General features: G+C 42.4%; 1 protein-coding gene across 3 annotated transcripts; it reads right to left on the reverse strand.

Moving 5' to 3' along the window:
- Window positions 1-8,133: 8,133 nt before the first annotated feature.
- On the reverse strand, window positions 8,134-27,725 carry CCNH (cyclin H). Of its 3 annotated transcripts, XM_038402874.2 has the most exons (10): window positions 27,478-27,721; window positions 26,980-27,102; window positions 23,756-23,829; window positions 23,249-23,459; window positions 22,122-22,285; window positions 19,356-19,426; window positions 16,830-16,941; window positions 16,105-16,165; window positions 11,408-11,484; window positions 8,134-8,370 (listed from the first exon to the last, which is right to left on the reverse strand). In XM_038402874.2, the coding sequence occupies exons 1-9, from the start codon at window positions 27,592-27,594 to the stop codon at window positions 11,431-11,433; spliced, it is 987 nt and encodes a 328-aa protein (XP_038258802.1). In that variant the 5' UTR covers window positions 27,595-27,721; the 3' UTR covers window positions 8,134-8,370; window positions 11,408-11,430. The 3 variants fall into 3 exon arrangements, with proteins under 3 accessions (XP_038258802.1, XP_038258803.1, XP_043371422.1); XM_038402875.2 differs by lacking the exon at window positions 11,408-11,484 and having other exon boundaries at window positions 27,478-27,725; XM_043515487.1 differs by lacking the exon at window positions 8,134-8,370 and having other exon boundaries at window positions 11,408-12,532; window positions 27,478-27,725.
- Between the last annotated feature and the right edge of the window lie 239 nt (window positions 27,726-27,964).

Here is a 27,964-nt window from a genome sequence, read left to right on the forward strand (position 1 = left end):
TTCCAAAAGTTCTCATATCCAAACTGATATTCCCTCTCAAACAAAACCTGGGAAGCTAAGGGTAAAGCTCTCCATGGGAATCCAACACCTTTATAAGAGATGCGTCAAAGCACATCTATATACCCCATCCTCCCACTATCAGATAAATATGAAATGTTTTAACTGTACTAAATCATGCTCTACTTATGATAGCAGTGCTACGAATGTGTTCTGTGCTCACCAAAAGAACACAAGTTTTCTTGTTAAATGTATTGGAAATGTGAGAGTGTATGTAAAATTGAGTGATATGCATGTCTGGTGTGCAAATAGTTTGGGGTTAGAAAGAGTGCTGAGGTCCTTGTGATTCCTAAACCATATGAAAAACCCATCGGTCCTGTGATTGTTAAGCTTGACGTAAAAAGGCTGTTGATGATAAACCTGGTGTATTCATGGAAAAAAGTAAAACACTGCACCCTTGACAGCAGGATGGGATGCATGGCTACATGGAGTAATACCCCAAAACACTCCTTCTGAAAGGAATAAGAGACCCTAGCCAAGATTCTAGGAGGGGTGGGGACCGGACTAGGCATCCTTAACACCATCAATGACCAGGTCCTGGCAAGTAAGATAGGGGCTTTGGGACATGAAATTGCATCTTTGTCTAATCCCCTTACTACCTCTCTAAATTGAATGAGTGTGCTGGTATTTAACATTGCCAATGCACTTCCACAGTGGATGCAATTGCAGGAGAAATAGTGGGAGCATTAGATGTCTTGCAGTCCAATCTCTCAATGGCACTCACATGTGTGCAAGCCCAAGAATGGATACTGAATGTTGCAAAGGCTATAACTGGAGATGACCTAAATGGATTCTTTCCTGTAGAGGTACGACATGTCTTATGGAAAAATGCGAGCCACTCAGCGAATGGGTCCATCAGAAGGATAGTGAATACCACACTGTTAACCTGCAATCATGCATTGAGGAAAAGGGGCTGGGATATAAATGTAGCTCAGAAATCATCGAGCTTTCTCATGTATGTCTTAATTCGAAGAAGGGTAAATGCCATTATAAAATGAATCTGTCTGATTTTAATCATTCCACTATGGCATTTGTGGAAGACAATTGTATTTGTATTTGCAGTTGGTGCAGTCAGTAACAGTTGTTACTGTTTACCACAACATTCCCCACAACCCATTCATAAACATCTGTCCTATGTTCAATATTTTCCATAGTGGGATGTGATGTGAATTTCACTCTAAACAAAATAACCATGCACATAGGTGCTGATTTCCCCTCTGCTCAGTGGGTGCTTGGTCTCCCCTCCTCTGCCCTCACCCCTCCCCTATTCCATCCCTTCCCTAACGTCCCTGCCCCACCCTACCTTTTCTCACACTGGCCCAGCCCCCATTCCACCCCCTTCCCCACCCCTGTCCTGCCTCTTCTCCTGCTCCTCCCCCTCCCAGAAAGTCCTAAGCTCTGCCAAAGAGCTCTTAGGTGGCAGGTGGAAAGCGCGGGGAGGGAGGTGGAATAGAGCGGGGATGTGGCACACTCATGGGGGCAGAAGAAGGAGGCAAGGAGGGGGAGGGGGTGGGAGCTTAGCTGCTAGTAGGTGCAGAGCACCTGATAATTTTTCCCTGTGGATGCTCCAGCCCTGGAGCACCCACAGAGTCAGCGCCTATGACTATGCAAACCGTACAGACACATTACATGCTATATTACATCCTATATGAACATCTTGAACCAATTCACTTAGGAGTGAATATATCAGCCTTAAAACGTCTTATGCACCATCCAGAAATGAAATACCACTTAAGACAAATTCAAAGGGAAGGAAAAGAGGTCATGCTTACAAGGTTATCTGTTTCATCATGCTTCAAACCAAATCAAATGAGTTCTTAAAAAAATTCAGTGATACTGCATCAAATCACCGGTGGGAAAAATTTGGAGAGTCTGTTGATTATAATGAAGTATGACATATATTATTGCACTCTGTTGTAGTGATTCTGATTGTTCAAATGGTCATTATTATATATCTGGTATGTTTAACTGTCTGGATTAAGAAACGAGTGAAGTCCAACAAATTCATTGTTCCATTTAAGTTGGTATAAATGTCATCATGTATGAAATCAAGAGTGGTTGGGTTGTGACGGCAAAGAGGGTGTATCTCCTCTTACCATCAAGGCGGGGAAATGTGGTGTTTATTAGAATGTATATATTGTTCTGATTTATGTACTGTTTTGTGAAATTATGGGTCAATGGTCATGATCAAGTTGTTGGTTGGACTCCATTTTGTGGGTCCTTTTGGTTGAGTCTCTGATGCCTTTTCTCCCAACAACGGGAAGAAAAGTGCAGGAAAAGGTCACGTGCCCAAGTATATTTAATGCCAGTGTGTTCAGCACCAGGGGCTGTCCACTACAGAGGCAGCCCATGCCTAGTTCTTCTGTGCGCACTTCAAGAGGCAAGACTCTTCATGAGATACCTACCTGAAGACCATCGCAGGGTATCCTGATCCAGCTTCAGTCCATGTCCCTCCTGTCATCCCATCTAAGGTAGTTACAGATCCGGAATCCAGCAACTGCTGCAGTAGTCTGCAGTCACAAGCTGTCTGCCTTTCCGTCCGAGGAGCCAGTGAAAGTCATCTCCTTCAAGTAAAAGAGTTCCTAGAGCTTACTAAGGGTAGAAGAGAGCCTGGCTTTATGCCCTTTTGGGTCAAACCTCTGAACTATTTTTCTGTTGCCTTTGTTAATTTGTTTAATTTTAATAAAACCTAATAAATCTATCTTTACACTGGGTTGTTTTTACTTACTACGTGCGTTTTAAAAAGTGATAGAGATATTTATCTGTGTCCACACTTTAGTCTGTCTTATCTGTTAGAGTTTTGAGGTAACAATGGTAGAAAGAGACAGATGGATAGTTGAGGGAGGAGTTAGTGAAGAATATAAAGGGGAAAAAGCTGGGTAACAGTCTAGTTTCTGATAGGGTGGAAATCCATAGACATGGAATTGGTGTCTTCACAGGTAGCTAGTGGCCTATTTTGGAAGTCATCTTCCATAAGAACCTACAACTCCAACTGCAAAAAGATTGCCGTGTGTTGCAGCTGGGCTTAATAGAGCCTTTTTATTTGTGCAGAGAATGAGGGAGTTGTGTTTTTATTAATCAGGTGCATCTCAGTTTACCTGTTTGAACATAATGGCCGTACTGAGACAGACTGATGGTTCATCTAGCTCAGTACCCTGTCTTCTGACAGTGTCCAGTGCCAAATGCTTCAGAGGAAATGAACACAACAGGACAGTTTATCAAGTGATAGATCCCCTGTTACCTAATCACAGCTAGCAATCAGAGGTTTAGGGACACCAAGAACACCAGGGTTGTGTCCCTGACAGTCTTGGCTAATAGTCATTGATGGACCTATCTCCAGGAACTTATCTAATTCTTTTTGAACCCAGTTATACTTTTGCCCTTCACAATATCTCTGCAGTGAGTTCCACAGGTGGACCATGTGTTGTGTGAAGAACTTCCTGATATTTGTTTTAAACCTCCTGCCTACTAACTGCTTTGGGTGATTCTCGTGTTATGCAAAAGAGGAAACAACACTTCCTTATTCACTTTCTTCACACCATTCATGATTTTATAGATTTCTATCATATCCCCCTCAGTCATCTCTTTTCTAAGATGAACAGTCCCAGTCTTTTTAATCTCTCCTCATATGGAAGCTGTTCTAATCTTTTTTTTTATTGCCCTTCTTTGTACTTTTTCCAATTCTAATGTACCCCTTTTGACATGAAGCAACCAGAACTGCACACAGTACTCAAGGTGTGGGTGTACCATGGATTTATATAGAGCAAGGGTGGGCAAAATATGGCCAGTGGGTCAGATCCGGGCCATCTAACATTTCTGTCTGGCCCTCTTGGCTCTTGGGTTGCCCCCTTGCGATCTCCAGGCTGCTTAAAGTCCCATGGCACAGCGGGGCACTCAGGTAGGCTGCTTGCCTGCCGTGGCCCCATGCTGCTGCCAGAAGTGGCCGGCTGCTGGTGGCATGTCTCTGTGTGCCCCTGGTGGGGGTGGGGGCAGCTCTGCTTGCTGCCCCCAGCACCATCCTCACAGCTCCCATTGGCCGGAAACTGAGCCAATGGGAGCTATAGGGGTGATGCTAGTGCATGGAGACCTGCTGCTCCCCTCCCCACAAGGGGTGTGCAGAGATGTGCCACGATGCCAGCAGCTGGCCACTTCCAGGAGTGGGGCACGGGGCCACGGCATGTAGACAGCCTGCCTGAGTGCCCCGCTGTCCTGCCAGCCTGTAGCCACCTGTGGTAAATGCCTCCTGGCCAAAGCCTGCACCTCACACCTCCTACTCCTACCCAGGTCAGAACTCCCTCCTGCACCCAAACTCCCTCCCAGACCCTGCACCCCAATTCCTGCCCCAGCCCGGAGCCCCCCTCCTGCACCAAACTACCTCCCGCACCCCCTCCTTTAATATAATAGAAATGTGCGGCCCATGACGACTTACCAAATTTGTGGAGTGTCCCCCCTGCGAAAATTATCGCCCACCCCTGATATAGAGGCATTATGATATTTTCTGTCTCATTAGCATTGTGCAGATGTTTTCAGAGTATTATCCACAGCAACTTCAAGAGCTTTCTTGAGTAGTAACAGCTAATTTAGACCCATGATTTTGTATTGATAGTTAGGATTATGTTTTCTAATGTTCATTACTTTACATTTATCAACACTGAATTTTGTCTGCCATTTTGTTCCCCAGTTGTGAGATCCCTATGTAACTCTTTGCAGTCAGCTTTGGTCTTAACTATCTTGAGTGATTTTTGAATCATCTGAAGACTTTGCCTTGTTTACTCCTTTTTCAGCTCATTGATGAATATGTTGGAACAGCACTGTACAGTTCAGAGCCTTGAGGGCCCTGCTATTTGTCTCTCACTGTGAAACCTGGCCATTTATTCCTATCCTGTGTTTCCTATCTTAACCAGTTACTAATTTATGAGAAGATCATCTCTTATCCCATGTCTGCCTACTTTGCTTTAGAACATTTGGTTTGGGTACTAATTAAAGTCCAAGTCTACTATGTTCACTGGATCACACTTGTCCACATGCTTATTAGACCCCTCAAAGAATTCTAATAGACTAGTGAGGCATGATTTCCCTTTACAAAACCCATATTGACTCTCCCCAACATCTCATGTTCATCTATGTCTCTGATTACTCTGTTCTTATAGCTTCAACCAGTTTGCCTGGTACTGAAGTTAGGATTACTGGCCTATAATTGCCAAGATCAACTTTGAAGCCCTTTTTAAAAATAGGCATTACATTAGCTATCCTCCAGTCATATGGTACAGAGGCTGATTTAAGGGATAGGTTACATACAAGTTAGTAGGTCTTCAATTTGATACTGAAGTTCCTGCTGAACTCTTGGGTAAATACAGTCTGGTGACTTATTACTCTTTAATATATCAGTTTGTTCCAATACCTCAGCTACTGAAACCTCAGTCTGTGACAGTTCCTCAGATTTGTCACCTAATAAGAATGGCTTAGGTGTGGGAATCTCCCTCACATTCAGTGCAGTGTTGACCAATACAAAGAATTCATTTAGCTGCTCCACAAAAGCCTATGTCTTCCTTAAGTGCTCCTTTAGCACCTCAATCGTCCAGTGGCCACAAGGATTGTTAGACAGGTTTCCTGATTCTGATGTACTTTTTTTTTTTTTAAAGTTAATTTTTGTGTCTCACTAGTTGCTATTAAAGTTCTTTTTTGGCCTGCCTAATTATAGCTTTCCACTTGACTTGTCAAAGTTTATGCTCCTTTCTATTTTCCTTAGTACGATTTGAGTTTTTAAAGTATTTTTTCTAAGTGCCCCTTTTTCTCTGTTATTTAGCCTTAGGTGGTGGTTTTTTGGTTCTCTGACCTGTTTTATTATTATTAGGGGTATACATATAGGTTGAGCATCTATGATGGTGTTTTTAAAATTTTCCATGAAGCCTGAAGGCATTTCACTCTCGTGGCTGTTTCTTTTAATTTGTTTAACTAGCTGCTTCATTTTTGTATAGTTCCCCTTTTTGAAGTTAAAGACTACAGTGCTGGGTTTTCTTTGGTATTTCTCCCCCCATACAAGGATGTTAAACTTAATTACATTATGAGCTCTATTCCTGAGCAGTTCAGCTATATTCACCTCTGAGAGCAAATCCTATGCTCCACTTAGGACTAAATCAAGAATTACCTCTCCCTTGTGGGTTCCAGGACTAGATGGTCCAAAGTAGTCCTTAATGTTGTCTAGAAATTTTATCTCTGCATCCTGTCCTGAGGTGACATGTACCCAGTGAATATGAGGATAGTAGAAATCACCATTATTGGGGTTTCTGTTTCCCCAGAGCTGAATCTAGGGTCAGACACTATTAAAATCTAAAATAGTGCCCTGTGGTTGAATGGATTGTTGGCAACTGCCCTAGGAAGCCCAACACACAGGAGAGAGTGAATACAAGAGAGCAATATCTTTTTCCTAGCCCAGAGATGGAGGTAACGGAGCTGAAGGATACTTAAAGCTTGCCAGAAAGGATTAGGTAAGGGGAAATGTGTGTATATGTGTCTTTGCTTTAATCCTTGTCTGATAGTTATGTATTTTGAGTGAATGAATGCTTTGTTTAAGAAGATATTAAAGTCACTAATCAGCTGCTGGTCATAGGAGGAAAAGGTCTTACAGCTGCCAGATACATTTAGGATACAGGCACCCAGAGATGCTGAATGGCATGACTTTCACCTCTTTCCTCTCCCATGAGGTGAAGAAAGCTATGCCTGTCATCTGAGGGGTGCACTTGAGAGGGACAAAGGAAGTCTAAAGTATAGTGTGCCCTGTAGCTGTGCCAATCTGACTTCACTAAAATAGGCTAGTGGCTGCCCTCACTTATCAAAGCCAATTGAACATAGTCTGGCCTGCTACATGTGTCAGTGATACTTTAGCCTCCCTACATATTTCAAAGCACTACAGCTTGGCTTCATCCACCACAAAGGAATCTTGTGGATAAAGCTCTTCTATTTGGACCAGTACAGCTTACCTCTACCTGAAAGCAAGGTAAGGTGTTGTGACCTTAAGAGCACCCAGTGCCAGATAGCACATGTAGAGGTAGAGAGGCTGACAGTTCTAAGTATCCTGAAGAGCATGCCATAGGTGTTTAAAAAAAAAAAATTAGGTTACCTTGTCTATGCTCAGGGTTTGTGCTGTAGTACTGGTGTACTCACAAATATCTGTCCTGACTTCAGTTAAAAGCCTAAGCTATATGCTCTATAACCGAAAGGGAGGGTAAGGTTTCCCCCTTCAAAAAGTTATTTCATGATGTTCTATTTTCTATTGCCAAATTTCACCATGGGCTCTTTTTAAAATGGGTTTCATGGTGCATATGAGTTGGTAAGTATCTTAACCCTTAAAGGCCACTTAGTGCTGCTGCTCTTCAACAAAAGGTATGGTGCATCAATAGTGATATTACAGAATAGTAAACTATCTTTAAGTATGCAAAGAAAGGTACTGCTCTTCCAGAGTTTTGGGTTTGTTCTAATGTGGAGCAAAACCAAATTCCTAAGTTCTCTGAAAGGCAACAGAGCCCCTATTTTAAGGGTTCCTTGCTCAGGAACTGGATGAGCTAGTGTTTTTAGGCTCTCTCAGTAAACTCAGTGGACCTGCAGGGGAGCTATGGAGTTTTGTGCTACAGCAGCCCACTAGGCAAAGTGGGTTGAAGCCCAGGCTCCCCTGCAGCCTGCCAGGCAGAGTTCCAGGGAAGCTTTGAAGTATCTCTGAAATGTTTAGCTTACAAATTCAGTATTCTGACCTGTAAGAATTTCTGACCACCTGCACCTGTAGGTGTCTAATGACATTGGCCCACACTTTATAAGTGTTTCTTGCACATTATGAGGTGCGCTTGATTTCCTAGTGATCCTGAAAAACTGACAGGGAATGCTGCCAATCAGAAGAAGACATGGCATATACTCTACCACCCACTTCTCATCAATCGTTAATGCATTAGAAGTTCAAGCAAGATTAAGAGTCAGGCACAAAAATCTCTTCAGGAAAGTGCATGTCTGATTCTAGAATGCTTTCTCTTTCAAAAAGTAGTAAATATATATAAAATCATGTTGATGTGACTAGTCACATTTAAATAAAATACAAATCAATTTATTATAAAGAGGCAGTTCATCTGTATCCCATGACAAACTAGGAACCTGCCACAAGTTGTTAGCTGGAGAAAGTTTTTACAAATGAGACTCCAACATGATGCAGTAGATAGACGACAAGTAGTTCCTGAAGTTCTGCTAGGTGCCATCTTCCTTTAAAATCCTTTAAAGGCTCTTCCTTTAAAATAGTGAATCTACAAGATCATCATCAGTCCATTCTTCCTAAAATGATTGGGAAGAGAGAATCAAGTTGAATGAATATCTTTATTACAAGCATACACAGTACAGTAAAAGCAGTGTTATCTAGCACTTTACCAACTGGAAAGCTCTATAAACCTGTATTTCTGATCACTGAAAGTCCAATTTATGGGCTGGCAGGCTCCATACTGGCTTCATGTGACACCCCGGAAGTGATGACACGTCCTTATACTGCTCCTAGGTGGAGGAATGGCCATGACAGGTTCAGGGCACAGGCTCTGGGAGGCAGTTTGGGTGCAGGAGGGCGTGCGGGGTGCTGGATCTGTGCAGCATTCACCTTGGGCAGCTCCCGGTGAGAAGTCCCTACTGCTCCTAGGCAGATGCATAGCTAGGCTGCTTTGTGCGCTGCCTCCACCCACAGGCATCGCCCCCACAGCTCCCAGTAGTGAGGTTCCTGGACAATGGGAGCTGCGGAGCCAGCTCTATCTAGGAGCAGTGGGGACATCTCATCACCAAGATCCAGCACCCTAATCCCCTGCCCCCAAACTCCCTCCCTCTTAATTGGAATTTTTTTTTACTTCCTGGCACCTCCCATTCCCCCAACATGCTGGATACCAAAGCTTTTACTGTATATGCTCTACTATAAAGACATCAAATACTACAGTAGTAGTTATGTGATACCTCACAAAGCACACGGAATAGTAATTTAATGTCTAAATATAAATAAAGCAATGACTAGATGGTCTAGATTAACTAAAAGTGGAAATGTACTTTTAACACAAAGGGGGTTAAAAAACAAACAGTAATTGATATCCTTTTAAGATACTGAACTATGCCCACAACCTCAGAAGAAGGTGCAACGCAGTTGTCACCGTGTAGAACTACACTGTTGAGACTAGTTTTACACACCCAACAGAGGCTACTTTTGTTAGTATTCATATTTTGTACAACACAGTATGTGAACAGTACTACAGCTAGAAGCATAGCAAAGGAAGAATGGATACTTGCCCCACAGTAATTCTGGGGTTTTTTTGGTGGTGTTGTCCACATGTGGTATGCATACTCCTGAGATCAGATTATTTTGGCCAACAATGTCCACTGCGACTGTGCCTGTACCCTGGATATCCTCTCTCTCACTAAGGACATAAAAGGCAGAGTGGACTCAACTTTCCCTCTCTTCCTTTGCCAATTCAGAATTCAACTTGACCAGGACTCCATCTAGGACTGTAGAATCAGAGAAGGCAGGCAGGCTGTAGAATCCTTGTGGACAACACCTTTAAGAATTACTGTAAATGTACGTAACCATTCTTTCTGTGGGTTATTGTCCGCATGTATTCCACTTATAGTGACTAGCAAGCAGCAACCTCGGTCAGGAGGTGAGTGCTAGAAATCCTAATTAAATAACGATTGAAGGATGGCTCTGGTAAAAGAGGCATCAGATATTGAGTCCTCAAGTAACACTGGGTGAAAGCATACACCGATCCCCTTGTAGTGGCTCTGCAAGTTTTGAAAAATTGTTATACTCTCTCAGAAAAGCTGCAGAAGATTCTTGAACCCAGGTGGAACAGGGTTTAAGTTGCATGGATGGATCTAATCTAGCTAACTCGGAGCATGATGCAATACAATTAAATGCCCATTTAGTCAGTCTTTTGGGTGGATATTGCCTGACCTTTCACCTATCTGTAAATGCTACAAGGAGCCCCTAAAGGTTTTGTTCTGTCAAGGTAATATGAAAAAGACATTATGTCAAGGATGTACAGTTTAGCTTCTTTGTGGTTGGAGCAGTGTGGAAAAAAGTGGCAGATGAAGCATCGAATTTAAGTGAAATTGAGTTTTTTTGCTAAGGCCTGAGGATCAGTGTCTTTCTAGAGCACCACATATGGTGGACTAGCCATGTGAGCTAATGTTATAGCTTCTAAAAAGGCTGTTTTCATAGACAGTATAGGGCAAATTGCTAAGGGCTCAAAAGGAGTTCCTATTAACCCAGCTGAAATTATATTAAGGTGCTAGGAAGAAAGAAGAACTTACACTGCAGGTAAAAAACATGAATGTGGCCCCTGAGAAATTTAGATGCCTTAGTAATACCATAAGAGATCACTGTTTATCTAGTCTGACCTGATCTAATAGGGAAATGGTATAACCCTGAATAAGAAGGCATGCAAAGAGTACCGCTGAACATAGCTTTATGGAGCTGACAGACACCCGTGACTGCTTTAGGGATAGAAGCCCAGTATCTTCTATTTTGGGAGACAGGTAGTGTTGGTCTGCCCAGGCTCATCCTCCATTGGGCTGCATAGACTTTTCTGCTCTGCATCAATATAGTTTAAACTTCAGCTAAACAGCTTGCTTCAGGGTAGTGAAGCCGGCATGCATGTTATCAGATGGAGGATGCAACCTCCATTCTCAGATCACATCAGGTGAGACAGGTAATGTTATGGGGACTAAGATGATTGGTTTATGGCACATACCAGAACTGCCTGGACCAAACTGGGGTAAAAACATGATTACTGTTCTGTTTGGACTCAGTATTATCCCTAGAGTCCATGAGATAAGGAAAGCATATGACAGGGAGTTTGGGCTCAAACCCCCTCCCATCCCCACACCGAACCAAATGTTTGGCATTTGTTCTGATTTATAGTAAACAGGTCTCCTGACTGGTATCTACTACCTACAGAAGATATTCTGCAGAATAAAATTAGTCCATTCATGCTAGTATGCTAATTACTTGCTGAGGTGGTGGTCTGTTAGGTCAGACATTCTGCAAGCCTGGACAGAGAGCTCTAGCCCTGATAATCAGTGCAGTAGCTTCTTGCTCCGAGTCTGTTGACAAAACACTGATGCATGTCTACATCACCTGGATTGTTAGTTTGTTACATAAGAAGAAATGCTGAACAGATGAATAGCTATGAGCTCTAGAATACTTATGAAGGGGAGTCTCTCTGGGATTTCAGAAACCTTGGTTTGTAGGTGCTCTAGGTGACCTCCTCATCCTAACATGGAGGCATCTGTTGCCAACACCTTTCTAGGCAGAAGTGGAGAAAAACAGTATTCCTTTGCATACCTGAAAAGGGTCCTTCCACCAACTTAACAATGGAGAGTTCTTCTCAGGGAAGCTGCATCCTCATGCCTTGGCAATGTCTGTTGGGTAGATATAGATTTCAAACAGGCTTGCAAGGAACATAAATGAAGTTTGGTATTCTGCATAACAAGTGCAGGAAGCCACATGACCCAAGAGTCTGTGGCACATTCAAAGATGGCTGTAGGTGAGCCTACAAATGGTGGGTGAGGTCCACTATGCTCTGGATCCTCTCTTGCAGTAAGCTCTTGCTGATCTGTAATCTAACACAGGCCCTGTGCAATCTATTCTTTGGGTTGGCAACCATGCTTACACTTCGTTGATTCTGAGTCCCAGAGAGATGAAAAGACAATTGTTCACCTGTTGCAGTGATCATCCTAGAATTAGCTAGTCATCAGGATAAGGCTATACCTGGATCCCTTGCTGCCTCAGGTGAGCTGCCATGACTCCCAAGCCCTTGAATATCCTTTGTGCTACTGAGAGACCAAAGGGCAGGATGCTACTGGTAGTGAGATGTTCCTGCTTGGACTATGAGGCCTTTGTATGGCAAGTGAATTGATACATGAAAATCTACATTTTGTAAGTCAAGAGCTACAAACCAATTTTGGATCTAATGAATGGATTAGAGAGGCCTGGAGTTGCCATCCTGAATTTGAAACAGTGGATGAACTTGTGGAGACAGCTCAAATCTAGAATTAATTAGATACTAGTCCTACTTCTTCAGGATAAGAAAAAAAAGTGGGAGTAAGACATCTTCCTTCTGAACTCCAAGGATACTTCTTCCATTGCTCTGAGATTTAGAAGAGTACACTTCTTGCTTTAGCAGAATCTCATGAAGGGTCCCTGAAGAGGGATGCAAAAAAGTGGAGGGTTGGAAGGAACTGGAAAAACTGAATGGAACACCACCCCACACTTATCTCCAAGACCCAGCACTAGTGGAATTGAGATTCTAGGGCTCAAAAACTGAAGGAAGGGACTGATCCTCCAGAAACTCTGTATGGCAGTCAGCAAGTCAAACTTGATGCCTTGAGGCTGTGCAGTAGATGAGGAGGCAGCAGAGGGTTTTCTGCATTTGAACCTCTGCTTCTTTCTCTGCAGCTCCTATGATCTCTGTGGACGAACAACAACGTGTCTTTTGTCTGGAGTAGTATTGTCACCTAGCCTGCTTTTCCTAAAGACTGGCTTGTAAACTAAGGAATGGAGAGTGGCTCTTGAATCTTTCAGAGTGCAGGGCTTCATCAGTTCTTGCATTAAAAAGAGGTCACAACTTTCATATAGGAGATCCTCAATTGTCTGGACTTCCTTAAGGATTCCTAGAGACTGTAATCATGAATCCCTGTTCATAGCAATTGAAGACGCCACTGAATGGCCTGCAGTGTCCAACATATAATGGCACCTGCAATGATGTACAAGCTACCAATATTCCCTCAGATACAATGGACTTTGCTTCATCCTTGTGAGAGGGTTTTCCCAATAAATTACAACACCGCATCCCAATTATTCTGACAGAGGCACCTAGTAATTTACAATGCACAAGTACATACACAAGTAATTTTTCTTCTCAAATCTAATTTTTTTCAAAAACATCTCTTGCAAGTTATTTTTGGGGTCCCTGCTGACTGGATCTTTCATGCACTGCAACTGCTACCAGCGATTCAGGAACTGGTGCATGTAAAGATATTAAAATCCATCTGAAAGAACTTGCTAGCACCTCTTTGCCTTTTTAGAAGTGGGTCATCCAGCATGGAGGCATTGCCCCAACAGACACTGCTGGCCAAAAAATAAATAAAATCTGTCCACATGCCTGAGGCACATGCACACCAGTAGTGGAATCAATGTGGACAATAACTCAAAGCACCACCTCCATAGACCTAAAGGCTTGGTGGCTATCAGTATTCTACAGTACATTATAATTTAAAAAAAAAAAAAAAGTACTGACCCACTGCAGTAGAAAAGCACGTGATTTCTGAAATCATGACGCAGATCTCTTATTTAAAGGTCTACCATCAGGTGCTAGTTACAGCATAGCAATAAGTTTAAATGGTTCAGAAAAAAGAACCAATGTGATTTCCCTCCGCTAGTAATTGCCTCCGTTTTCTTGAAGATGTGATTTTAAACTGAGGTACAGAGCAAGAGTGCTGTAGATTTTTAGCTATTTGTCTCATCTTTTCTTCAAGAAAATTTCACATATGAAAAACAGACAAGACATCAAAGCTTAATTTTACCAAGAGCCTTTGTTCAATAAAACAAGTTTTGAACAAGTGTAACATTATGGAATGGCTCCTTTTAAAAAGATACAAATGTTTGCAGTTTTTAGTATAAGAATATTGTTAGAAAATTAAGGTCAAGATCATCAGGTGTGTAGCAATTTTGGAAGCCCCACTAGAGACAGCTTGCCTTAAACGGGGTGGGTGCTCAGCAAGAGCCAGGCCCCTCTAACGTGTCTTGCTAAGTCACTAAATATCATTCACTTTTGAAAATCATGGGCTAATTTCAGCAATTCTCAAATTAACACACAACCAGTGACCGCTCAAGTTTATGAAATATGGTAAGACACCTTAACTTCCATTATAAGTCAATAACTATGTGAAACAGAGGCCAGGTTTTCACTAAAAATTTAGTTAGAGCCAGCTACAGCGCTCAGGAGTGTAAAAACACAACACAAAAACAAAACAATCTAAGACCCATAAATCCACACAACTCCTGGCATAGACAGCACTAGGTCAATGGAAGAATTTTTCAGGGAGGGGGATTAACTACAGCAATGGGAGAACCCTCTCCCATCACTGTAGCAAGCGTCTACATTTGAACTCCTACAGCAGTTCACGTGCAGACATAGCCAGAGGGCCCTGAATTTTAGTTATAGGACACAACCTTGTCTGTCAACATTACCCAACAGGCTTTAAATTCTCAACCATGACAGACTTCTTAAATTCCACTTAATCTAGCCAATTAAACCTTTCACTGCTGTGGAAGCAGAGTACACACCACCTTCTGACCTTTAATCTTACAAGAATCCAGTAAGAGCAGTGATTTCCCCATCTGTTAGCATGTAGCAGCATTATCCAAAGCGGCCAACAGGGCTTACATCCTCCCAAGGTCTTACCCTGAATATATTCTACGAAGCCACAACTCCCACTTGTAACAAACAATTACCTCCATTCTGCTATTACTTTCCCATATGGCAGTCCCTTAGTGCTACCATAACAAACCCAAATCCCTACCTCACTCCAAATTTATAAAAAAAATTGCAAGATGAGGATAGTACAAGCTAGCCTTTAATATGGCCTTGTTTTCCTTCTGCACTCCAAGCCACTAGAACTTCATTCATTCAACACTTTGCTACCCACTTTCTGGACTGAATTCGTTAGCTCCCATCTTGGGAAGAGGAGACAACTAGAAAATGTCAGCACTATTGACCGGAAAAAAAAGTTTGGTACAGCTTCTAGGAGAAGTCATTCCAATCTCAGTCTGCTTCCCCACTGCTTCATTCTAATTTTCAGAAGCTCGTTTCCAGATACCATTTGGTCTGAAAATTAGCCGATTTCCTAAGAGCTAAAAGACAGTACTTGGCTTGTCACAAATTAATGCAATTAGAACAGTGAAGCTGTTTATTAAACTACTCCACCCTATTCAAACTGTATATACGAACAAAGTAGTTCTTCCTATTGCATTGTTCAGTTAAATTTATGAGACAGACATCCAAAGAATAGAAGCAGCCACAAGTGTGAAGAAATAAAATTAAAATTTTACCAAACCAGAATTTATGCCAGACCTTGGTCTAACTCAGATGGGCAAACTACGACCTGCAGGCCACATCTGGCCTGCAGGACCATCCTGTCTGGCCCCCGAGCTCCCAGTCAAAGAGGCTAGCTCCCACCCCTCCCCCGCTGTCATCCCTCCCCCACAGCCACGCCACTGCACGGGCAGCACAGCTTGCGTCCGCCACCTCCCAGACTTTCCAATAAGCCAGTCCCGCTGCTCCGAGTGGCGGGTAGGGGGTAGGATAAGGGGCAGGAGGTCCCAGAGGGCAGTCAGGAGACAGGGAGCAGGGGGGGTTGGATATGGGGTTAGCGGTCAGGGGACAAGGAGCAGGTGGGGCTGGATGGGTCTGGAGTTTGAGGGGGGCAGTTGGGGCAGGAAATGGGAGGGAGCAGATGGGGGCGGGGACCAGGCTGTTTGGGGGAGGCACAGCCTTCCTTACCCGGCCCTCCATATCATTTCGCAACCCCGATGTGGCCCAAAGGGCCAAAAAAAGTTAGACCAGGGGTGGGCAAACTCCTCAGGGTACGGAGTAACAAAAACAAGGGGTAACATTCCACTGAAGGGAGAGAGATGTTGAAGAGCAGTACACCAGCTCCGTTTGGCCAACAAAGCCATGTCAAGCCCCTCTCAGACTGACTACCACTTTAACTTAGGTCACAGAGATTCATCCTGGCCACACATCCTTCCTATAAGTTGTGATGGAAATAAGCTAGAATGTATAAGAAATTAGGAGGCATGTTTTTACTGTTACTGTAAATCATCCAGACACTAAATAGCCATTTTTGAACTGCTTGGTTTGTGAAATGTTCACTACCTGAAAATTTCCAGAACATGTTTTAACAGTATTAACAAACTTTACCATTCTTGTTATTGATTAGAGAAAATATGAACAGTGCTTCTGCAACATGTCTACTAACCTCATCCATTTTAGATTTCTTTGTAATATACTCATCATCTTCATAGCCCTTCCTCTTCTTTCTAACTCCCCAAAGAAAAATGCAAGATGTTTAAACATTTGAGAAAAAGTTCAACTCCAATAGTAGTTTTTTCTTCCTTACCCTTGGCATTTTTAAGTTGGATCTCTGTTACACATATTTCTTGAATACAAAAATGCAGTTAAAGTTTGTCACTTCACTACCTAAAAATAAAGCCTTAGATCTTACATGGAATAGTGTAGTTTTACAATCTGCACAAAAAGACTTTCAAGAAAGAGGTGTATATTTTACACAAATTTGATTAAAAGGATTTCTAAGCCCTTGATAAACAGATTGTTAACTACACCCTATTACACAAGCGTTAATAACCATTTTTTAGATGGGTTAAACGGCACAGAGGTAATTTGCTTCAGGTCCCATGGTAAGTCAGTGGCCAGAGCAGAGAATGAACCCTGGAGTCCAAGCCCCTACTTTAGCAACTGTTAGTGATATTGTTTTTCACATTAAACATTTTATTTTACAAACAAGTACAATATTCAGTCTAATAATATTAAACCGATTTTCATTTTCATCTGAATATATTATACAGTGCAAGGAAAATTAACATTTTTTAAAAGCATACATCACTGCAGAAAGTGACAGTTCCAACAGGCAGTGTAGGAAAGCAGAAAAGTCAAAACTCCTTAATGCTCCAAATTTCTACTTACAAGTTTGCATTAAGAGCAAGTTCTGAGCTGTGACATTTCTCTAACTTCTGCTTTAGAGTGGCAACCTCTTCAGGCCGTGGTGGTTCATACTTCTTTATGAGATTTTTCATGCCTATAGAGGTAATACCACAACTTTTCAAAGTAATGAATTAGTTGCAATAAGTTAATTAACTTACAAGAATGTTGTGAGAATTCTCTCAAGAGTCAGTGGCATAGCCATGATTAGAATTCAAGAACCCCTGCCTCACAGTCCTGATTTAGTCCAATAGACTAGTCAAGAGCCCCTGCCTCACAGTCCTGATTTAATCCAATAGACTAGACCAGGGGGTCTCAAACACACGACCTGCAAAGTTATTTGCTGCGGCCTGCCAAGCTCCCCTGGGAGTTATTTCCTGATTACCAAGGTTACACACACCCTGCCCAGCACACCACATCCCTGCTCCTCTTCCTATCTCCAGGTGCTTCCTGCTGCCAAACAGCTGTGTGTCAGTGCTTAGCACTTTCCAGGAGGGAGCAGGGAGCTGTGCGCTCAGGGGAGGAGGCGGAGAAGAGGCGGGGCAGGAGCGGGGATTTGGGAAGGGGACTTTGGGGAAGGGGTTGGAAGGGGCGGGGCTTTTGTATCTTTGTATGAAAAGGTGTCAGTGATGTGGCCCTCGGGCCAATGTACTAGTCCTCATGGTGATTTGAGTTTGAGATCCCTGGAGTAGACTCTTCAGTGTACTAAGCTTAAGATAATGATTCAAACCACAGTTCTATTTTGGAAAGATCTAGTCAAATCAGAACAGTTTATAAAGAATTTGGTGGCACAATTTGAAGGCCCCTTCAATAGGACCATCTCCTCTTGCCTTCATAATCTAATGAAGGTATCAAAGCTAGCTTTTCAACAGATATCAAGAAGCTGCAATAGTACATGCACCGCACTACAGACCATTTTAATTAGATCGAACGCTTACCAGATAAAGTCCTTTTATTTGTCAAAGAAAATATTAGGTACTTGAAAAAAAAAATAAAAAAGGAAGACCTCTTTCAAATGGCTTCATAAACAAAATCTCATCTTAGAAAAACCACAAAATACTCTTAAATTTTAGAGAGCCCAAGATTACACATGTAAGAGTCTTAACTGTCACTTTACGTCAGAGGATTTATTCTAAGTAGTGTCAAGATACAGTGTAAGCTCAGAGCAAAGAACTACATTGAAAATAGGTGACATCATGACTCTGGATTTCCTCAAGGCTAAGTGATAATGCAGAGAGAGCATGACTGTACTAGAAAGTGTCAGGAAATGTTGATACTTTTTGCTTTCCACATTGTGCATCAAGTCTTAAAAAAAAAGATCAGTCTCAATCCTGTTAAAATGCACTAAATTGATCATCTTTCAGCAAGCATAAGAGAAAGAACAGGACTTATTTTTACCATTATCAGATTTCTGTACCACTGGTATGTTTGCTTTTTTTAAATACAATTTATTTACTTATTTTGTGCGTGTCCTAGCCTAAAGGCAAGTTTTCCATGAAACTATATGATGACTGGAGTGCGTACACACACAAAAGGGGAGGGACAAAGGTTCGTTCACATTTTTTTACATTAGAAATATCTAGCCTGGAAGACACTTGTGAAATAAGTCTCACAAGGGCCAAGAAATTGAAAGTTCAGCAACTGAAAGGTGAAGGACTTTTTAAATCACTGAGATGTTGATTGTTTTTAACACTTAATTTCAATGACTAACATTTTCGAGAAAAAAAAGTCTTTGTTAAGGATTCAAACACACATACCCCCCACCCACCCCCTTTCTATTAAGGTGTGACAGCTAACAATATGCATCAAGGCACGCAATGCGTTCTCTAGCAAAACTGGACTTGACATTGATGTTTCTAAGTCAAAGAAACAAAAAATGCTTAACCCCCGTTTCAAGCCTTCTTTATATATCAAAGCATTTAATAAAAGGAAACAAGGAGAGTCTTTTAAAAGACTCAACATTTACAGGTCACTATTAAACTTTTAAAAGTTATTCAACTTAAAAAATGTACCCTCTAGTGGCACAAGCAGTAATCTGCAGGTTTCTGCAAACTTGAAAAGTGGGTAAAAGCAAATTGCTTGCATTTCTTCTAAGTTAACAGCAACTAAGAAAATATTTCACCCAAATTCAGAAGTAGCAACAGCAGCAGATATCAAAAGTAATGCTCTCTCTTCTCAAGAGTGGTCAATCCCCATACCTTGTTACAGATAAAAATATTGAGGCTCAGTGTATCAGACTCTTATTTTAATTGCATATTTTTGTATAGAAAACTAGGTTTCAATTTTTTTTTTTAAGCTGCTAACTAGTTCATTTTATGACCCTTTTTTCTATTAAGTTTGCAACCATTTTGAAGTGAGGAAGATTGGTATAGTGTGTGTCTGGGGTAGTGTGTGTCTGAAGAAACACAGCTACATAAGCTTGTACATAGTAAACAAACCTGCTCCAAAGCTACCTCTTAAATATTTAGTTTGGGGAAAAAATGCATACCTCTCAGCACAAAGTTTACTTACATTTCATTCCATCTAGTAACTGGGACAGAGATGTTCTGTTTTCTTTCAACAGAAGACATTCTGATAAATAGCTAAAAAAAGAAATATGGAATTCTAGAGTTATTACAATAAATGATTAATTCAACACATTCTTCATAGCTACACCATTGTTATTAATGTAAATGACAAAGTGTCAAGTTCTGACTGTTGGAGCTTTATGATGTTTGCAACATGACTGAACAAATTTGTTTTCTATAGTAAAATATTTTTTTCCCCTTGCATAAATAGCTAAATCTAACACCATTAAGAGACAAGCAGATGGGTTTAAAAACTGAACTGCTAATAAAAAAAATAAATCAATCATGACCTTTAATGTTGTAAAATAAACTCATAAGTAAACTAAATCTTCCCAAATCTGTAGACAAGTAGCTCTGAGGATGTCCTTTCATCTCATTGGGGTACTGACACAAGCCTATGTTGATGATTTGTTTGTTTTTTAAAGTCACTATTTCATTGCTGATCACAAAGAGAAACATTCAGCTTATCTAGCTATCCATTCTTGAAGTGTAGTGTTTATATAGACACATTTCTACTGTGCCAATCACAATGGTATTATTGGCAGATAGCAAATAATATTGTTCCAGTGTTAATGTAGGAGTCTGAAACTTAATCCACTTATGTTTGGCAAGATATAAAATAGCTCAGAATGACCACCACATGAACTATGACCCTCTTTTCTCACTTTAGAGCAACATTTTTGTCCCAGAGCAAATGACAGTTTATGCTTTAGTACCCTCTATCTTGCTCCAATGTCCCACAAAACACTGCAAAAATAGAGACAGGCTCTAGAATACATGAAAGTAAAGGGATAGATCAGTTGCACTGAAACTGCAATCCACATGAATACCATTCATATTATCAATACTCCGGACATTACTCTTTGTTATTTAGTTTCTAACCTACAATTTGTTTCTCTTAAAACAGTCTCTGGACAGAAGTTAGAGCACTTGTAAATAAATAGTATGTAAACACAGGGCTCACAAGGTGAATTTAAACAGTCTGAATTAGCTTAAAATTCAGATAAAAACTATATTTTGGAAATTTACCAAATGAAGCAGGAAGCAATCTAGTGTAGAGAGGGAAGACTTACAGCAGTTCCAGTGCTATTGGACTATAATATTTTACAATTACATAAGACCGCATCTTCAGGAATGGTGGGTAGGCATTATAACCCCATTCTACAGGTAGTAGAACTAAATTGAGATTTGAAGCAATCTTCTAATTAAACACTGGTGTAGAGGGTAAGTTATAGTTCTACCGCAACAGTGATCTGGTGACATGCAGAGAATCAAGGCCAGGCAATGGAAGAAGCATTGCAATAGAATTCAGGACCTCCTAGCCTTGCACAATATTACTGTTGGCCATGAAACTGGGATACATCATGCTTATCAAATGGAAACATTCAAACATTTTTGCGCTTCCTGAGGAAACACATCAGTTTGTATTAAAAAAAAAAGTACCTATGATTACATTACTTGTCCCCTCCCAAATCATCCTCCTCTTACTCAAACTGCTTTTTGTTCAAACTTAAAACAAGAGATTCACTTTAAGACAACATTCAAACATGGGCAGTCCAAAGAGTGAATTTTTTGGAAATTATTAGTGATCAAAGATAGGGTTATAGTGAAAGTCATTCTGCACTCTAAGCTACAGTGGTCCTGACCTACAGCTATTACAGTAATGTAGTCACATTCAAGGTATGAGGCTATGACATAACCCCATACTCAAGGGCACTGTGATGCATAAGACAGAAAATTGCCACACTATTAGTACAAGTATCCAGTGTAGCCAATTTTTTTAGAATATCTGTAAGTACCTGGTTTAAGAGATGTTTTAATTTCCCCCTTTTCCCCCATTAAAGTTTACCCCCTGAAGTTTCAAAACTTGCTGAATCTTTAAATTTATATGTAATGTTTGGAACCTCCCCCTTTTAACACTCAGTTGACACACACCATGGAAATCAACAATGGGGCATTCTGCCAATTGGACTGCCACTGTCAATTTAATTGAAAATTGATCAGCAAAACAATGCCAGTACTTTAAAGATTTTAAAGGACTTAAGGTATGTCTACACTGCAATAAAATACCCACAGCTGGCCCACATCAGCTGACTCTAGCTCACAGGGCTCTAAAGTTTCAGTCCCAGAGTCCAGGCTCTAGACCAACCACCTAGACAGCAATTTTGTAGCCATGCAACTGACAAAGCCAACTACAGCTGTTTTATTGCAGTGTAGACATACCCATAGCCACTTTTCTCTAGTCTGTTTTCATGTACATAGAGCAGAAATACTAGCCAGACGCAATGGTTAGAGCTCTTGTAAGTTTTAGCTACTGCTGGCTAAGAGAACCTTTGGTTCTCACCAAAGCCAATGAGACTCAATGCTCAAACCCTTCAGGATCAGGCTGAAAGTCTGTAGTGCTTTAACTGGGCCAGATGAGATCAGTTGGAGGTAGCAAAGGTTCAGGAGAATATTAAAAACCAAACACCTATTTCTTATCTAGTGGAACATCCTTTTTCCAACAAAATAAAAAAAAAAAAATAGTGATACTTCACCATTGAAACAGCCAGATAAGTGCCTCGTTTCAGAGACTATCCATTCCCTATGAGTCAAATACATTAGGTATACCGATATCTGTATCTGTATAAAGATATCTAGCACCTTGAACAAACAAATTAATCCAAATGGCAAAATCAGTCATTTAAGCAAGACCTGTGCAAAAATCTACCTTTCCATATTAATTCCTGCCCTGGAAGCACTAGATAAGATGGCAGTGAGAGCTATTTGTGAAGGTGTAAATAGAAGGTAGGCATCTGTCAGAGCTACTCGATTGAGAAAGTCATCAGCTGTTTTCCTCAAGACCTCAGGATTCTCCAGCATTGGATAACGAGTCTAGAAAATAAATATTTAGGCATTACTTCTGCTGTATTTTAATCTAATTGATACATGATCTTCATGTAAAATTGTTCCTATTCTTCTGTATGAAAGTTTGACATATGAATTAAAAGGACAATTTTGAAAAAAAGTCTGAGAGTATCTTATTCTAAAAGCTACCCTGAAATGTTTAGTGACCACATATTAAGCAGAGATGTTTCAATTCAGATGTGTTCCACTTATTATAGTATAAATCCAAGACTTTCTAGGATACATTTTACATTAGAGCATGATAAAAGATGAATGCAAGTTTGGTGTATGACCCATGAGATTTTCCCTACACATGCTAAGTTATTGTATACTGAATATTGTAATATGAAGACTGATCTGTTAACCAGAAGCATCATACAGAGCTTACCCTCCTGCCCCATTCTAGCATATTTTGACTCAGAGGTTCTCAAACTTCACTGCACCATGACCCCCTTTGACAACAAAAGACCTGAGCCTGCCCGAGCCCGCTGCCCCAGGCAGGAGGGCCTGTAACATGAGCCCTGCTACTCAGGGCTGAAGCCCTTGGGCTTCGGACCCGACACTGGGCAGTGGGGCTTCGGCTCCGGGCCCCAGCAAGTCTAATGCCAGCATTGGCGACGCCTTTAAAATGGGGTCATGATCCACAGTTTGAGAATCGCTGTTCTAGCTTATTTTTTAAAAAAAAAAATGGACAGTAATGCTGTGGTCCTTCAATTCAAAAGTCTCACATTTGACCAGGTTTTTCTCCAAATATACTAGCAGCCATATAACCTCCACAAATTTGATCCACTACAAAATGGGGCCCCAAGCAATCCCCACATACCATATTTGTTAATATTTCAAAGTATTATAAAATGAAATTAATATTCTTTAAAATATTGCTAAGTACCTAACTTGGTACCAAATTTTTAGTAGTACAGCGAAGAGAAAGACAGTAATTAAAAGTATTACCTTCAAATCAATTAAAAATCCCTCAAATGGTCTATAAGGGTTGTGCACTATAAGATGGAAGTTCAGCTGCTGAATAAGTAGTAATTCATATTCCAAGATCTGTTCAAGAGCCTTCTCCTGACCTGGAGGGTTCTCTCGAAGGTTACCAACAAACTGTGCACTGGACACATTAAATTCATCTACTTTACATGCCAAGAACGCACATGTTAACCTTGGAAAATAAACATAATAAAACATAATTTAGTTCTGTAGCATGCATCATGCTCTTATTATACAGACATTCTGGTTTAGAGTCTTTATTTTCCCTTTTTGAAAACAAGAAGCGTTTTGACGAATACAATAACCTATTCCCAAAAGGAAAGTGATGAAAATTCATTATTCAGATTCTTGTTTTATATAAAAAAGGTAGAAGTCCTGACTCTAATGTCCTCGAGCTTTCCTAAGTTACTTGATATGACAATATTGACAAACATTAAAAGTAAAATTCCAAGCGTCCCAATTACTCACATTATTATTCGAGGGTGATACTCCATCACTGAGTTATTGAGGTAAAAACGTTTGAAGTACATTGTCGCTGTTCCCTAAATATAAAGAGTCAGTAAGGCCCATTTGAGCAAAACAGCACAAACTGCACATAGGTAATGTTCAACACACAGAATGTACACATTTAAAAAGACACAAGGCACATTTCAACACTCCATAGGGGCAAGTCTATCTAAGTTACTCATCTGCCCCCATCCCCATTCATCATAAAATCAGCACCTCGCCACTTTTAACATATTTATCTTGAATAACCCTGCAAGGTATTGTTACAGCTTGCACCCTGCCCACACAAAAATAAATAAATAGCGTGTGTAAGTACACATGGAACTGAGGCACAGAGAGTTAGATCCACAAAAGGACCTAAGGGCATGGATCTATTGGACTGTGGAATCCTCAGCCCTGAATAAGGTGCCTAGGCTCCCCATAAAATGCATGGGAGAGTTAGGCACCAAAGAAACGAATCCTTGCAAGCTGAGTGATCTAAGCTAGTCAGTGGAAAATACTGAGGCAAAGGGCAGAAGCTAAGTCCCACCTCTCAAAGGGACATAGGCATCCAACTCTAGACTGAAGGGGGCACCTATCTCAGCTCAAGATTTACAGCCATGAATCCTCCCCTGGATTTAGGCTCCTAAGCCAGGTAAACACTCTCTCACAAGAGAACCTCACGAAGTGAGCTGTAGCTCAAGAAAGCTTATGCTCAAATAAATTTGTTAGTCTCTAAGGTGCCACAAGTACTCCTTTTCTTTTCACATACAGTGGGCCCCCATCCATTGTAATCAATAACCTCATGGAATGTCTGTTTTGAACAGGGATTTGAACCCAGGTCTTCCACCTCACAAGTAAGTGCCCTAATCACCAGACTATTTGCTAGAATGGAGTAAGCTCTCCTGTTGAAGCTGTTCCACTTTGTATAAATAAATATTACTTGGACCAGAGAAGGAAAAAAACATGAAACTGGTGATCAGGACACTCCCCCATGATGTGGGAGAGCTGGGTTCAAGTCCCTAGTCTAAAAAAATATATGTCATTTATACATAGTGGAACAACTTCTACAGGAGGAGTTAAGAGAAGCTTATCCCAGAAGACCTAAAAGCTTAGTGGTTAGGACACTCACCTGGAATGCAGAAGACCTGGGTTCAAGGTCCTACTACAAATCAGGCAAATTTCCAACATCCTGGGGGAGTGCTATAACCACTTGGCTATTAGGACATACATACATACACTCACCCACCCCTAAAAGTCTTGACTTTTGCTCTTTTGTGCAGATTAGGCCTCCTCTGAGAAAACTGGGCCAAACAGGTAAACCTAGTAACCAGAGAAACATCTAGTTTAAGAATCTCATCAGAACTGGGAGCAAGCTTAAGGTGGAAAGCTGATCAGTGCATCACAACAGTTCTGCACATGTACACCAACAGAAACTTTGGCATCTTGGATAATTAGACACCTAAAGAATTAGGCAGCAGCTGAACAGGAGTTTTGTGAATGTCAGAAGCCTCTAATTTTGGACTTAAGTGCCTAAATCTCTTTGCGGATCTAGACCTGAGTGACTTGCCCAGGGTCACAAAGGAAGTCTGTGGAACAACAGTGAACGGAACCCAGATCTCCCGAAGTTCAAGATACTGCCTTAACCATTGGACCATTAGTCCTTTCCATCATTTCACATCAGCATCTTGATAAAACACATCGACATGCAATCCAGTATTTTTTTTTCCTATTTACTCCATCATGTTTCTATTGCTATTCAGTTTTTTCTTTAGATGCTTAGCTAAAATGTTCATTTGTAAGAGTTCAGATTTCTCCAAATTCAGGCAGGTGGACAGCAGTCATTCTAGAAAACACAACGTCATTAATTCTAAACTAACGCGACATCTTCACTACCTACTGGATAGTGATCGACCTATCGGGGTGGAGTAAGCAGAGTCGACGGGGGAGCCAGGGTCGACTCGCTGCCGTGAGGACGGCCAGGTAAGTCGAACTAAGATACACAACTTCAGCTATGCTATTCGCGTAAATCGAAGTAGTTTGAAACGCTCCCCCCACCCCCCTGGGGAGGGGGACAGTCAGGGGGCAGAGAGCAGGGGTGTTTGGATAAGATGCAGGAGTCCCGGGGGGGCAGTCGGGGTGGGGAGCGGGGAGTTGGATGGGGGTGGAGGTTCTGGTGGGGCTGGATAGGGGGCAGGGGCCAGGCCACGCCTCCCCCAGCCTGCCCTCCATACAAATTCTGTACCCGATTTGGCCCTGGGGCCAAAAAGTTTGCCCACCCCTGCCCTAAAACCTCTATCCCTCAGTGTTTAGACTCAGAATATTTCATCTATGAATCATGAAAAGCTTCAAACCATAGTTTGAGAAGCAGTGCTGTGGATGTCAGAGAGAATATGCTTTAAAAAAAAAAAAAAAATACCCGCTACTATGTTTCTAGAATAAACCCTACAGGGGTTTACCTTTGTCCCATTTAGCACAAGTGTGTGACATAATAAAGTGTGTCAAGCCCAGAATTAGACAGAAATTCAGATTTAGAATTTTTTCTTTCAGTCTTGAATTCATTTCCATCATCAAGTTTTGGTTTTGTAGGAGGAAACCTAACTCTTTATATGCAATAATTTAAGAACATAACAGGTGCCCTAGAGCTAGATTCGCTAAAACTGGTTCAGGAAGGTGTAACTTTACTTCTCTACTAGTAAGAGCACTTTTTCCCCAGGAGATAGTCAACCTGAGCAAAAGCAGATTAAAAACCTGCCAAAGACTCTTCTGGCCCGAGCCAACTCCCAATAAAAAAGCAAAAAAAACACCCCATACAAGAACAAAAGTGTGCACTGATTCTGAATTAGTCCTTCTAATACCTGTATCCATGATGCCAATCAAGTCAGACCCTCAACAAGGAAAAAACCCTCCCAGAGTTGAAACAGAAAAAACAAAAACAAAAACAAATCTTGCAATACACACACCTAAAAAAAAATCCAATGAGGGAAGTGTCAAGGGCCCCATGGGCACTCCGCCTCCTCCTCCTTTGGTGGCTGCAAGGATCAAGTCCTTTTATTCCCCACAAACCGAACCTGTGGAACGATGGGGCAAGTGCCCCTGCCCACGGTGCTGGAGATGTGGGTCTCTCAAGAGAGGGGCGGTTTGCAAAGGAAAGGCTGCGTCCCTACGTTTCTCTTCGGCAGACCGATCAATTGGACCCAACTCACCAGCACGGATCTGGGCATGGCAGGTTTGAACACGGCGCAGAAATCCAGCAGTTTCTTCTCATAATATTTACAGACTGTCAACTCCTCCCGGGGCTCCAGAAGCAGCGAGTCGCTCTGCCGGGCCTGCGGGAGAACACGGGCGACTTCACCGCGGCCCGGGACCCTGCCGCTGCTTCGGGCGCCGCCCACCGCCCTCTTCCGTGCGCGGCCCGCAGCAGCAGCAGAGGCTGCCGGGGCCGCCGCAGCAGGGGCGGCGGGATCCAGGGGACGCTCCCGGGCCTCGCCCATACCCGCTGCTTGGCGCGGCGGTTGCCGGCAGCCTAGGGGGGAGCCGCGCCGAGCACCCGGGACTCGCCGACAGCTGCAGCCCCGCGCCCGGCTCCCCTGCTAGAGAGTGTCCCCCGGGACCGACCCCTCCGCCCCCGGACGACGACGCCCCCATCCCGAGCCCGGCTGCTGGCTCTGGCTGTGCAGGGACGCGGCGGGGCCGGGCGGTACCTTTCCGCAGGCCACCGCTTTGCAGCGGAACTGGCGGTTGGCGTCGGCTCGGCAGCGGCCCAGGTCCTCCTCACTGCGGAAGGTCCAGTGCCGCCTCTGCGTGCTGCTGTGGTACATCCCGGCCGCGGCCAGCCGACCACCGCTCGCCAACCGGAGCCCGGAGCGCGGGCCCACCTCCCCGGGAGCGCGCACGCCACCAACCCCGCCAGACGCTCCAAGGAAACTCTCTCAAGCCAAGCCCCGCCCCTAGCGCCTAAGACAAATCCGACGGATCCCAGCGTGTACTGTGGTTGGCTGAAGTCTTCTCCCACCAAACTCTGCAGTCCCAGCTTGCACTGCGGCCCCAGGAAAACTACAATTCCCGGGAGGCGCAGCGACATAGCTAGTGGTAGTTCCCAGCGTTCCGTGCTCTAGCCGGAGGCAAGCGGCCCCTCCCAGCCGGCAGTGAGCGAACACAGCATGCTGGGAGTTGTAGTCTCTACAGTTT

This window comes from Dermochelys coriacea, chromosome 5 (genome assembly GCF_009764565.3).
Source record: "Dermochelys coriacea isolate rDerCor1 chromosome 5, rDerCor1.pri.v4, whole genome shotgun sequence".
Classification (NCBI taxonomy): Eukaryota; Metazoa; Chordata; order Testudines; family Dermochelyidae; genus Dermochelys; species Dermochelys coriacea.